Below are 13,391 nucleotides of genomic sequence, written 5' to 3'. Positions count from 1 at the left end.
ACAGTTACATAAAGCAGTAACTCTAGCAGACTCAAATAACACACCATTAAACTTACACTCACAACATACAGACATGACACAACACATGAAAAGCATAGACACCATCAAGCAATCGTGGGCTCAAAAGGCACTCCATGACAGGCATCCTTACGACCTGGCCCAGAATTTTGTTGACAATACTGCGTCAAACAGCTGGTTAGATCGGGGATGCCTCTTTGGGGAGACGAAAGGATTCGATTGCCATACAGGATCAGGTCATAAATACTAAAAACTACAGAAAACACATACTCAAAGATACAACACTCACAAATGACACATGCAGAAAATGTCACATCGTGCCAGAAACTATACAACACATCACTTCTGGGTGCAAGCTCTTGGCACAGACAGATTATTTACACAGACACGATCAAGTAGCAAATATAATATACCAAGAGCTTGCAAACAAACACAAATTATTAGAAAACCACGAACCATACTACAAATACATTCCACAAACAGTATTGGAAAACAACACGCACAAACTGTACTACGACAGAGCCATAATCACAGATAAAACAATTTACCACAACAGACCAAACATCACACTCATTGACAAACACAATAAAATCACATACATTATGGACATAGCCATTCCAAACACTCACAATGTACAAAACACGTGCACTGAAAAAATTAGCAAATACACAGAACTCGCCCAGGAAATAAGGCATCTGTGGAAGATGGAAAGGGTGCTTATTGTACCTGTCGTTCTCTCTTGTACGGGTGTGATACCACACACACTACACAAAAGCCTGGGAACATTACAATTGAATAGAAATACACACATAACACTACAGAAGGCCACTATATTGAATACATGCCATATTGTTAGGAAATTCCTGGATACTGACACTGACACACTTATTTAATTTTAGTTTTATTTTGATTGCTATGCCTTGACTCTGGTCAGCATAGTACACAGCCACCGGTGTCAACCGAGTATAACTTATTAAACCCAACATAATAATATTTAATTATATATTTGAAATAATAAAATTAAAAATAAATGTCTTCCTTTCCTCTGTTCCTCTTTTCCTGTATTTCCTGTAAATAATAATAATTATACTTATTATAATTGGAAGTTTTGCAGTCATTTTTTTTCAATTTTACTTGTATATTTATTTAATTTGATTAAACGGGGGAGGAGAGATCTTTCCCTGTAATCAATGACAACACATGTTTGATATATAATAATTTTTTCTTATATGTCAAAGTAAAATGGCCTTTTTTTATTACTTTTAAATTAAAGAAGATAATTACTAATTGCATATATTAAATCAAATGAAATTTTTGATATATGCCATTTATGATTGCTTTATTATACAGTCGACCCCCTGACACTGTTAACACTGTTGATTATTCCGTTTTATATGTATTCCATGTTGTAGGAGTCACTTAGATTTTACAAATACATGTGCCAAGCTGTGAATGGCTCACATATTTGTAAAATCTAAGTGACTCGTACAACATGAAATTCATATAAAATGGAATTATCAACAGTGTTATAGGGGGGTCGACTTGTATATAGATATAGAAACCATAGAAGCATGAGGCCCCAATTAACTATATAAGAACTTCCGATACAAATCAGAAGTGACGTTATTTTATTATTTTAACTCAAAATTTTTCTCCTGAAAGGTTTGATTATCGGCACGACTCTATTGTTAAAAGAAAAGTATAATGTACAGGGGCAAGCCACTACCAATTTGAGGTGGAGAGCATATATTTTAAGCGAAATAAATTTAAAAAAATATGATTAAAAATTGCATTTCGGCATTGCGACTGTGTCACAATAAATAATTGTTCGTTACATAAACAATATAAAATATTTTTACGTAAAATATAAGCGTTTTATTTATGTTTTTCTATTGTTTTGTTTTAAACTTTTCGTAAAATAACCTAAATGTTGCATTATTTAATAATCTGAAATTTGTAAAATCGAAGTTGAAATTTTTTTATTTATAAAATAAATAGGGAATTTCGACAATGTTAATTAAACATTTATTTTATTTAGAAACCTTCTTCGTTTTTATTAAATTAATTTATTTATTAATTCTTGACATACTATAATAAGCTTTTTTTTTTAAATAGATCGTTCATCTACCTTGAAGTATTTTTTTTATAATAAAACATTTACGTTGTGTTTAAATTTAATTAAACTAATTTATTGAAACAATTGTTAATGACCCCAATTAAACGTTTCACGTCAATGTTTATGTCTTCATTTTCTTTACCTTCTTATTGACATATTTAAATAAATTCATTTATGATAATTAAATGACAGGAAGTATTATTTTGCATTTATTTTATTTGTTCTTTTAAAAATAAAATGCCAATATCGATCATTAGATTATTTCATACTTCTAACCCTCCTATTAAATTATATTATAGTATTTGATTTACAAACGTTCATAACCCGGCATACGTACAGTAGACCCTCCTATAACACTGTAGATAATTCCGTGTTATATGAATTTCATGTTGTACGAGTCACTTAGATTTTACAAATACGTGAGCCGTTCACAGCCCGGCACAAGTATTTGTAAAATCTAAGTGACTCGTACAATATGAAATTCATATAACACGGAATTATCTATAGTGTTATAGAGGGGTCGACTGTATTTGTAAAATCTAAGTGACTCGTACAACATGAAATTCATATAACACGGAATTATCTATAGTGTTATAGAGGGGTCGACTGTATTTGTAAAATCTAAGTGACTCGTACAACACGGAATTCATATAAAACGGAATAATCAACAGCGTTATGGGGGGGTCGACTGTAGTTGAATTTTATATATCATAAATAGAAAGGTTTATAGATAGATATATTCTTATAACCCTGAATAAGAAGAAATTTTTCTACAATTTATCACAATCAGAGGTTTTTTTTTTCTTGTTCTCTTTTACACAATTGTCATTAAACCAAGGCTGATTAAATATTTTAAAATTAATAACGTATTTTCTTAACAAGCAACTATCTATATATAGTATACTGTATTTGAATAATGTTTTCTAGCGTAATATACGGTGATATTTGCATCTAATGGTTATTGTCTAAAGCATTGAGTAACTCCTTCCATTTTAATATATGTAAAGGACATATTAAAATGGGTTTTTTGACTTGTTATGACTCTAAGCTACGACATATAAATGATCTCTTCCTATTTCACAAATAATAATGGGCCGTCTCGGAGAATAAAACGAGGCCCTAAATTATAACTTAGTTTATACTTAAATCCGAATTACCAGTACATAAAATATTATATAGCATCGCAGTAACACGAGTGTAAGATGCTAAAGTGTATAGGGACGTGTGTGAAGAATGATGTAGTTTTAGTAGATTAGAATAGAACTATAACTGTGCCAATCTACATGGGGTGATAGGAATTAGTGCTAGAAATTTTTTGGTATAAGTTTATTTTATCTTTTAGAATATTAACCTAAAATTTTTAACGAAAATTGAAAGTTGTATGGAGTTGGTTGACATGGTTTGTTTGTTTAACGTGACCCAATTCTTTATAAATTTAGAAAACATTAACTAGCCTTGGTTTAAAGAAAACTGTATAAAAATAAAAGAAAAAGAAAATATTATAATGATAATTTTAATAGATTATAGAAATAATTTCTTTTATTCGTGATATAAGGATGTATTTATCCACCCATCGAAGATATATATATATATATGTATGCGTATATAAGAGTATGTTTTATATGTGAAGTATGCTCTTATAAGCGAAAACAAGAGATTTCCATATATTATTTGCATGGAAACACAGCTCGATAAGCTAAATGTAAGCATTAATAACCACATTTTATACAAAAAAATAACAATATTTTAATTTAATTTTAAGAAGTAAACGTACGAAGAAGAAGAGCAAGTAAATGTAAATGAGATGTATATAGAATTTATATAGATATTAAGTTTTTAAAGTGTACATCCAATAAAAATTTCCTCTAATTTTGATATTTTATAATACTAATTTATAATAAGCGTTTAGGCTTTATTTAATACAAGAATAAATTTTTTAAAATTATTTAAATGTAGCCTATAATACGTTTATTAATAATCGTCACGAATCAATAAGCATACACAACTGAAGAAAAGAAAAGTAACGTTATTGACGATAATAATTTAAACAGGAAAATGACAATGTCCTATTTTCCTTTATATTTTGATTCAGAATAAGAACTTTCAATGATAAATTCTAAACAAGGACAATCAATCTTTACTCCAGGAGATATAAAGGTTTTTATTTTATAACACAAGACTAACATAAAACTGATTATAGATAATTTTATAAAATAAAATCTATAATATAATAAATATTTTGTGAAAATTTTTATATAATTAAATTCATATTTACTCAAAATACTTAGCTTAAAACCGTCAATACATTTTTCTATAACGAAAAAAAAAAAGGGTTCATTAGCGGTCGAATAGATAAAAACACCGAACACTGGTCGTGGGTTTGCTCCTGTTCAACGAGATAACCACGTGGTTTTTCTTCACGTTTGTAATAAAACTTCACTAGTTTTTCTTTAAATTAGTTTGATAGGATAAGGAAACACAATACATAACGATTTCACCTCTTGGAAGGACTTTTTTTATGGGTTGCAAGTCCTTGTTTAGCTGTTATATGAAGAAAACACATAAAATTCCACGTGGCCCCTCCGTTAATTCAATGACCGACTAACCAGTAGTGGTCAGGAGTGTTTTTATTTAGCCTTCAAACATATAAAAAAATGCAATGTAGGGTAGATGATGTTCTTCATAAATAATGTATTTTGGTTTAACTTTTAATATACTAAATATGGGTTAAAAGTGTACCAAGAGTTTGGTTGCTTAACTAATTTTTTCTTGACCATGACCGAAAATTTCAAAATAGCTTCAACAAAGTAATGTATGATTCAAATTTTATCCTTCAAATTTTAACCAATGGAATTATGCTAAAATATCCTATGGAAAGATTCGCTGAACAAAACGTTTAAAAGGATTTATAAACAATTTCGATTTTATTCTTTGTTTGGCTTCTGTAAATGATGGCTCCCAGTCAAACTTATACTACTGTAACAGAAACATCAAGTGAACATGTCGAATCTAAAAGACCTCCCATGCAAATTGTATGGAGAAATGTAATTGCTTTTATAATTCTTCATCTCGGTGCTCTTTATGGAGTTTACGTGATGAATTGGAAAACTTTCATAGCATGTAAGTACAATACTGTACATCTAACGTATATTGTAATTAATCAATATATTAAAAGTACTTAATATATAATTTAGTAGATAATAAGATAAAATGCCACAACTTAATAATAAAATTTTATATCTTTTTTTTTTTTTAGTGATTATATTTGGATACGCGAGCGTTTTAGGAGTAACTGGAGGAGCTCACAGACTATGGTCACATCGCAGTTATAAAGCAAAATGGCCGGTTAGAGCCTTACTTATGATTTTACAAACAATGGCCATTCAGGTAACTTTTTCTCATTGTTACTTTTACAATTAAACAATTCAGAGATACAATTTAATCGATAAGATCAATCAAAAATCGATTTTATACTATTAAAAAACAGATTGATTTCTTTTTAAAACCAGTTTTTAGTTCTTCGAATTCATATAAATAAGGTTATAATAATATATATATATATTTTTCGTGTTATTTTAAAGAAACTAACCTGAATAATTCGCGAGAAGGTTTTAGATGCTTCGTGCAACACGACACGAATCGTAGAAGTAGGAAATAACGTATATAATGCAATGTAAACCGTAAATAGGTCGCAGATTTGTTGAATTATTATATAGACAGGTATATATTTTTTAATACTAGGCCGCGTTATACAGGTTTTAAAAAAAAATACATATACTAAAGAAAATATATATTTATAATTTTATTTATTTTCTACATCAATTTACGTGTTTTAAAATAAACTACGTTTAATTAAGTTCCTCATTGTTTATTATTTTTAGACGTATATAATTCAGAAAAAAAATTTCCTTATAGTCAATAAATTACAGTAGATCCCCCCTATAACACTATAGATAATTCCGTTTTATATGAATTCCATATTGTACGAGTCACTTAGATTTTACAAATACGTGTGCCGGGCTTTGAACGGATCACGTATTTGTAAAATATAAGTGACTCGTACAACACGGAATTCATATAACACGGAATTATCAACAGTGTTATAGGGGGGTCTACTATAATTGAAAATTAAATACAGTATTCATTTATAATGTAAAAACGAGTATAGTAAAGGAAAAAATTCGTAGGAAAAAAATGATATCAGAATGGATCTAAATATAAATTTATCTATAATTTAAAAATAGAAGTGAAAGTACTCCGGAAAAATCTTTTTTATGTCATTGTTTTCCTCTAACGAAAGACTTATTGTAAGGATTTAAATTTGTTTTTTTTTTATTAATTGTTACACTAATAAATCCTATTATATTGTAATTTACTTATTAAAAAATGATGTTAATATTACAGAATCATATTTACGAATGGTGCCGTGATCATAGATTGCATCATAAATATTCCGAAACGGATGCGGATCCTCACAATGCTACTAGAGGATTCTTCTTTTCTCATATGGGATGGTTGATGGTTAAGAAACATCCTGAAGTTAAACAAAAAGGAAAAGCTATAGATCTTAGCGATCTTCTTAAAGATCCTCTTGTTGTCTTTCAGAGAAAGTAAAGATACTTTTATATAATTCTATACAGTCGACCCCCTATAACACTGTTGATTATTCCATTTTATATGAATTCCATGTTGTACGAGTCACATAGATTTTACAAATACGTGAGCCGTTCACAGCCCAGCACACGTATTTGTAAAATCTAAGTGACTCGTACAACATGGAATTCATATAAAACGGAATATTCAACAGTGTTATAGGGGGGTCGACTTGTACACATAAATTTTTCTAATAGTTTATAAAACTTTTCTTTTTTTTTACAGGCATTATTTTCCATTGGTAATCTTAGTGTCCATAGTAATACCAACGATGATTCCCGTCCTCCTGTGGGGTGAAAATTATTGGAATTCATTATTTACAGTGTTTTTTACACGATATGTTTTATCTTTACACGGAACTTGGTTAGTTAATAGCGCTGCTCATATGTGGGGTAATAGGCCATACGACGTAACCATAAATCCGAGAGAAAGCCCCATTGTTATCTTCACTGGAAGTGGAGAAGGTTTTCATAATTTTCATCATGTTTTTCCTTGGGATTATTGCACGGGTGAATTTGGATGGAAATTTAATATGACTGCAGCATTTATAGATTGCATGGCGTGGTTAGGATTAGTATACGACAGGAAAAAAGTCAGTCCAGAAATGCTCAAACAGAGAATAGAAAGAACAGGAGAGAAATTATCATAAATTTAAATATAGAAAAATAAATAATTATTTTTAATGTTTTGTAAATATTATAATGAATTAAATTTTGTATTCATCTTAAAAGTATATAATTTAAATCTATTTTTTTTAATAGCCTAATCTAATAAATAAACCTCCCTGCGAAATAAAAGTATATAATTTAAATCTATTTTTTTTAATAGCCTAATCTAATAAATAAACCTTTTTTTTTTTTCTTTTACTCTTCAATCAACACTATAGATTATAACTCATGATATTCATGATGTTTTCCATAAATTTTTCCCAACTAGGAACAAAAAATTTCATACTTTTGCATACCGAATAGTTCTTTATATTCTTTAAATAGATAAATGTACTGTACTTACATTTCCAACCACTAATTGACTCAGATTAAATTATGGTTTAATTAAGGAAATGTAACACGTGAGAGATCAGTCAAGGGGTGTACATACTATAAGGAAAGTATCAGACAACTGAAGAAAACCCTACGTGCCCAACTTGTTGATCAGGCGCCAAATTGACACAGCTGTTTATGTAGATTACAAAATTAAATAAAACTCGTTGTAATGTCTTTTATTTCTTACCGTATACTAAAATAATCTTTAATTTCTTTTATACAATACAATATACACTATAAACATAATATAAATTTTAAATTTTTTATTTTACTGTAAACCTTATAAAGTTCGGTTATTTGTTCTTCGCTGTTTGATTTGTCTTAAAACTAATTTTTTTTTTTTTTACGTAAAGACCTGAAGAGTTTACCTGTTCTTCTTCACGTATCAAACATCTAAGTATAGGTTATTTTCCTATAAAACGACCTTCTGGTAGGCATTTCCTTTGGCAGATTGCCCACGAGATGCTTTACTTATTCCATCAACTAAACCAAACCAAACCTATGATGTTAGAATTTTAATTAAATTCGAACGAAACGTATTGTATTCGTAATTACTTGAAAATAAGATAAATTAAATTTATTAAGCACATTTTGGTGTTGCTCGATAAGTGATTTTTATAAAGAGACAATGTTTGCGCCCCACCAGAGCAACAAATATTGACTTTATCGAAGGATTAAATCGTCAATCAGTGGCATTAAAACGTTAGTAAACTGGCTAAAACGGTTCTCGTGTTCCTCGTGTTGCGTGTAAAAAAATTTCACAATATGAAATTCTTGATAAAAACGTCATCGTAATTTTTCCACGAAATGTATTTACATTGAAACGATATATTTTCTACAAATGTTGTCTTGTTGGTATTTTCTAATAAAGGGAGATTTTTTTTTAATATAATAGAATATAATTAAATATTCTTTTAATGAAAACTGGACCCTATTTAGATGGCCAGCCTGTTGGCCAAGAGCAAAAACCGCTACCAATTATCGGTGTTTAGTGGTTTTATCCCCTCGTCCACTGCCGAACTATGCAGAAGATATATTACAGTTATTCTAATTTTGTATAAATTTCCCCTCAGAGTAATACCTTTCTAGTAGGGAATTTCCAAGATCCGATTCCCTGAAATTCTGTCAAATTTCTGAAGATTTATTCCTGGAAAAATAAATTCATGACCCGAGAAATATTTTAAGTACCTTGATGTTACTATTGACCTTTCAATTATTAAAAATAGACTAGAAAAAAAAAAATATCACTTATTGATTTCGACTGAAATTACTAAAGTAAATTGGCTCTATTCTTAGGCTTGCCTATGCGCCAAAATTATTTGAAACTGATCTAGAGCTATGGTCTAACATTTTCTTTTACGGTTATAAAGGCTCGAATCTAATTCGTATGCCCAATACCTTAAAGGTTATATAGTGGGTCGAATATCCTTTCTCATTTTGCACCTCTGGCATATCTTGTTGAGAATCAGGCCACTTGTAATAGAGAAATTGAGAACATCCAAACGTGTTGATGCTTCACGTCAATTTATAAAAACAAGTAATTTTTCTCTCCTATCTTCTAAAATTTTATAATAGATAAGAAGGAAAAACCAGAGCTAAATATACCAATTTACAAACTATTCTAGCAATATCTAATATAGAAAATTTCATGAACATCTCTGATCAAGGAAAAGAAAGAATTGGGCGTTAAAAGATTAATATTTAAAATTCATTGCAACTTCCTGATTGTTGAATATGGGTCAAAATTTTCATTCATTTATTTAAAAATCTAGTAGTGAATAGCCTAATAGTTTCACTATTTGACCCGGTAACTAGTATTTGAAAATAATGGCATACATATGTAAAAATCTTTGTTTTTGTCATTTTAAATGTAAAAATAATTAAGTTCCTTAAAAACATTATTTAAAAAGAAAAAAAACCACGTGTACATTTAACAAATTTCTTCTATTCACGACAAACTTTTCCTTGTAAGCAATGTCTGAGTCAGTGTTTCATCCTTTCTATTAACAAATTTTGTCATTTTATACTGTACTTAATTTAATTTTATAAACTTTCAATTAAAAACTAATAAAATAAGTATATTATTTCTAATAAAAAATATAATNTCTCTTCTTGTAAAGTTGTAATTATTTTAATTATTTTTATTTCCTAACTGATTTTAACCAGTTCTATAGTAAGAAAACATTCCAATAGACAATATGCAAAGATTTTTTTTCCAGTTTACAGCAGTATTTATTACACAAAATTTAAGTAAAGCTTAACATACCGATCTTGCCCCCTGTCTCCCCTAAATAAAGAATATTTAATACCAAAAAGATTGATGATAATATCTTCGTGAATCTACGAATGTACCTGTACATGTGTACATAGCACAAATACAACAATAATACATATACGTGTGTTTACTTTAGAGCCCTCAAATTCAAGCTTAAAGAATTAAGAGGAATGGTTACATAAGAACTTATAGCATGTTATTAATTACTTTAAAGCTCAATGAATAACTGGTAACCCTTTTACGCACGTGGAATAATTAAGTAAAATGATAAACATCTAATCAACTAATTATAAAATATACCAAAAACAAATACCTAAAGACAATTGTCCCATATTTCATTTTCTTATTTTCCCTTTCTCATATCTTATTCTACATCTTATCTTACAATCTAATTCAAAATTATATTTTAAAAAAAAACTGCATAAAATCGTAATTTACTTGTTATGTATTGTCCAATCTTCATATATAGGCTAAGTTATTTTTTTTCATATAATTCTCGCAAGTAACTTTCCTAGAAGTTCTCAAAAGTGTATGCATTACTCATCCTGCTACATAATAAAGTATTGTAGATAAGTACGATAAAAGGAATTGTTTAGTAACTTCAGATAAAATTCATTATAATCATTCATATTTCATAGGAAATTAAGTGTTATATATGTGATTACTACGCAATATCTTTAGAATATTCCTAAATTTCAACGTGTAAAGTTAATGAAACTTTCTCATTGAGTAAGTCTCTGACAATAGAAATTTATATGTAAGAGAGCTTCGTGTTGTTAAATTATGATGGTTAAAAGCAGAGGGTGTGAGGGATCATGTGTCATATCTCGAGTGGGGTCGGACTTAAAGTGACAATGTCCATGTTATGAGGTTAATAAAAAGAATATTCAAACTACCCCTTACTCATCTTGAGAACTGTGTTATCTACGACATTACCGTCTATGTGGGTCTCATTGAAATAGCCTTTAAAACTGTACAGTAATTAGTTGTATAGACTTAAGGCTAATTCATATTTTGTGAGAGTAGAAAAGACAAGAAATGTTTTCTTTTTCTGTTATTCTCTTATTATAAGCATTCGTATTTTAATAAAAACTAATACAAGAAAATGAGAATGCAATTATTAAATATAAAGCAAAGAAAAGTAAATTTTCTCTTCTATTTTTCTTTCGAATCAAAAGAGAATGAAAGTGTGTCATGAGTAATGCAAAAAGTATTTCCATTAAGTAATTTTAGCATCGTTTTCTCTTGTCTTTTCTTATTTTCACGAGATATAAATCGGTCTTTAACGAATCAATTTAATCTATAAATTAATAAATTTGTTTGTAAAATATTTCCCTGTGTTTTAGATTTTTCCTTAAAAGTACTTGATAGAGTTATATAATTCTGTGGAATAAGGAAATTATCGAATGAAATTATAAACTCNGTGTTATATATGTGATTACTACGCAATATCTTTAGAATATTCCTAAATTTCAACGTGTAAAGTTAATGAAACTTTCTCATTGAGTAAGTCTCTGACAATAGAAATTTATATGTAAGAGAGCTTCGTGTTGTTAAATTATGATGGTTAAAAGCAGAGGGTGTGAGGGATCATGTGTCATATCTCGAGTGGGGTCGGACTTAAAGTGACAATGTCCATGTTATGAGGTTAATAAAAAGAATATTCAAACTACCCCTTACTCATCTTGAGAACTGTGTTATCTACGACATTACCGTCTATGTGGGTCTCATTGAAATAGCCTTTAAAACTGTACAGTAATTAGTTGTATAGACTTAAGGCTAATTCATATTTTGTGAGAGTAGAAAAGACAAGAAATGTTTTCTTTTTCTGTTATTCTCTTATTATAAGCATTCGTATTTTAATAAAAACTAATACAAGAAAATGAGAATGCAATTATTAAATATAAAGCAAAGAAAAGTAAATTTTCTCTTCTATTTTTCTTTCGAATCAAAAGAGAATGAAAGTGTGTCATGAGTAATGCAAAAAGTATTTCCATTAAGTAATTTTAGCATCGTTTTCTCTTGTCTTTTCTTATTTTCACGAGATATAAATCGGTCTTTAACGAATCAATTTAATCTATAAATTAATAAATTTGTTTGTAAAATATTTCCCTGTGTTTTAGATTTTTCCTTAAAAGTACTTGATAGAGTTATATAATTCTGTGGAATAAGGAAATTATCGAATGAAATTATAAACTCGGAATTATAAAAAAAAAAAACAATAGCTCCACGCTTATCATTAATAATATAATAAATAGATGATATAATTATTAATTTTTATAATAAATTTTTTTCAAATATTATTTTATTTTATTATAATCGTTTAATTAAAGAATGATTTCAAATTCAGTACCTTTAAACAATATGTGACATCTCAGATGTATTGATTTTAATTTATCATAAAATTAACAAATTAATGTTATAAAAATTTAGGGAGGTGGAAAACAACCTTTATTCAAATTCTAGATTTATAACAAATTAAATAAAAAAAATTTAAAATGATTTATTTCTAAAATATAATCATTTGAGGAATATAATTAGAGAAGATTTATCTTCTTTTGAATCTAAATTGCTTTCTCAAATGCTCTAATTTTTTACTAATTTTACACATTTCTGTCCAGACAACTTTTTATTCAACATAATCTTTTGTTGTTTCGCTCTCTTTCCTCATCTAATTATCCATTACATTTCTCTTTCACTCTTTAATGTCTTTGTATTATGGAAAACGAAGACATTTTCCAGATTTTCTTCAGTGTCTAACACTTAAATAGGAGTAAATACACCACAGAAAGTTCTCCCGGAAAGAACAATTTCAAAATGTCTCAAGTGTTACCTTACTTTCTTTCATTATCCATCACCCAATTATCGATTCCTCATCAATACTAGTCGACCCTATTGTAAATCGACTAGCATAGGTAAAGCATAATCGTACAGCTTATATTTGATATTATTTAAAATTTTTTTTTCTATTTAGTTTTTAATTAATCGTACTGTATTGGAGACATTGATGGTGTTGTTAAATGAGGCAACAATATGGTATAGGGGAGACCGGGGAAACTTCGGCATGCGGGGCAAGTTTGTCAAGCGCTTTTTTTTAAAAACAAATTAGAAGGAGACTTTGGTTATAGGTTAGGCAGTTGAGTTTTATTGGTGGCTTGTTGAGTGTAGTGTTTTTATTGTTCTCCAACAAGCGTAGTTGAATTATCAAGCAAATTTTCATTTTCGTTCAATTCCATATAATATTTTTTTTCCATTTATATTGAATTGGCAGGTTTTGTTATAATTC

At 28.7% G+C, this 13,391-nt stretch overlaps 1 protein-coding gene across 1 annotated transcript in view; it reads left to right on the top strand.

The window, feature by feature from the left end:
- The window catches only part of LOC111640064 (acyl-CoA desaturase-like), a 25,388-nt gene extending 17,952 nt beyond the window's left edge, over positions 1–7,436 (top strand). Inside the window, exons 3-5 of the mRNA XM_023386071.1 lie at positions 5,391–5,521; positions 6,539–6,744; positions 7,013–7,436. Of these exons, the coding sequence (XP_023241839.1) occupies positions 5,391–5,521; positions 6,539–6,744; positions 7,013–7,436 (761 nt within the window). The remainder of the gene's footprint in view (positions 1–5,390; positions 5,522–6,538; positions 6,745–7,012) is intronic.
- The last annotated feature ends 5,955 nt before the right edge of the window (positions 7,437–13,391 follow it).

This window comes from Centruroides sculpturatus, unplaced genomic scaffold (assembly GCF_000671375.1).
Source record: "Centruroides sculpturatus isolate CEXI.00-Female unplaced genomic scaffold, Cexi_2.0 scaffold1258, whole genome shotgun sequence".
Lineage (NCBI taxonomy): Eukaryota > Metazoa > Arthropoda > Arachnida > Scorpiones > Buthidae > Centruroides > Centruroides sculpturatus.
The sequence above is the reverse complement of the archived record's forward strand: the minus strand, read 5'-3'. Positions and strand labels throughout refer to the sequence as shown.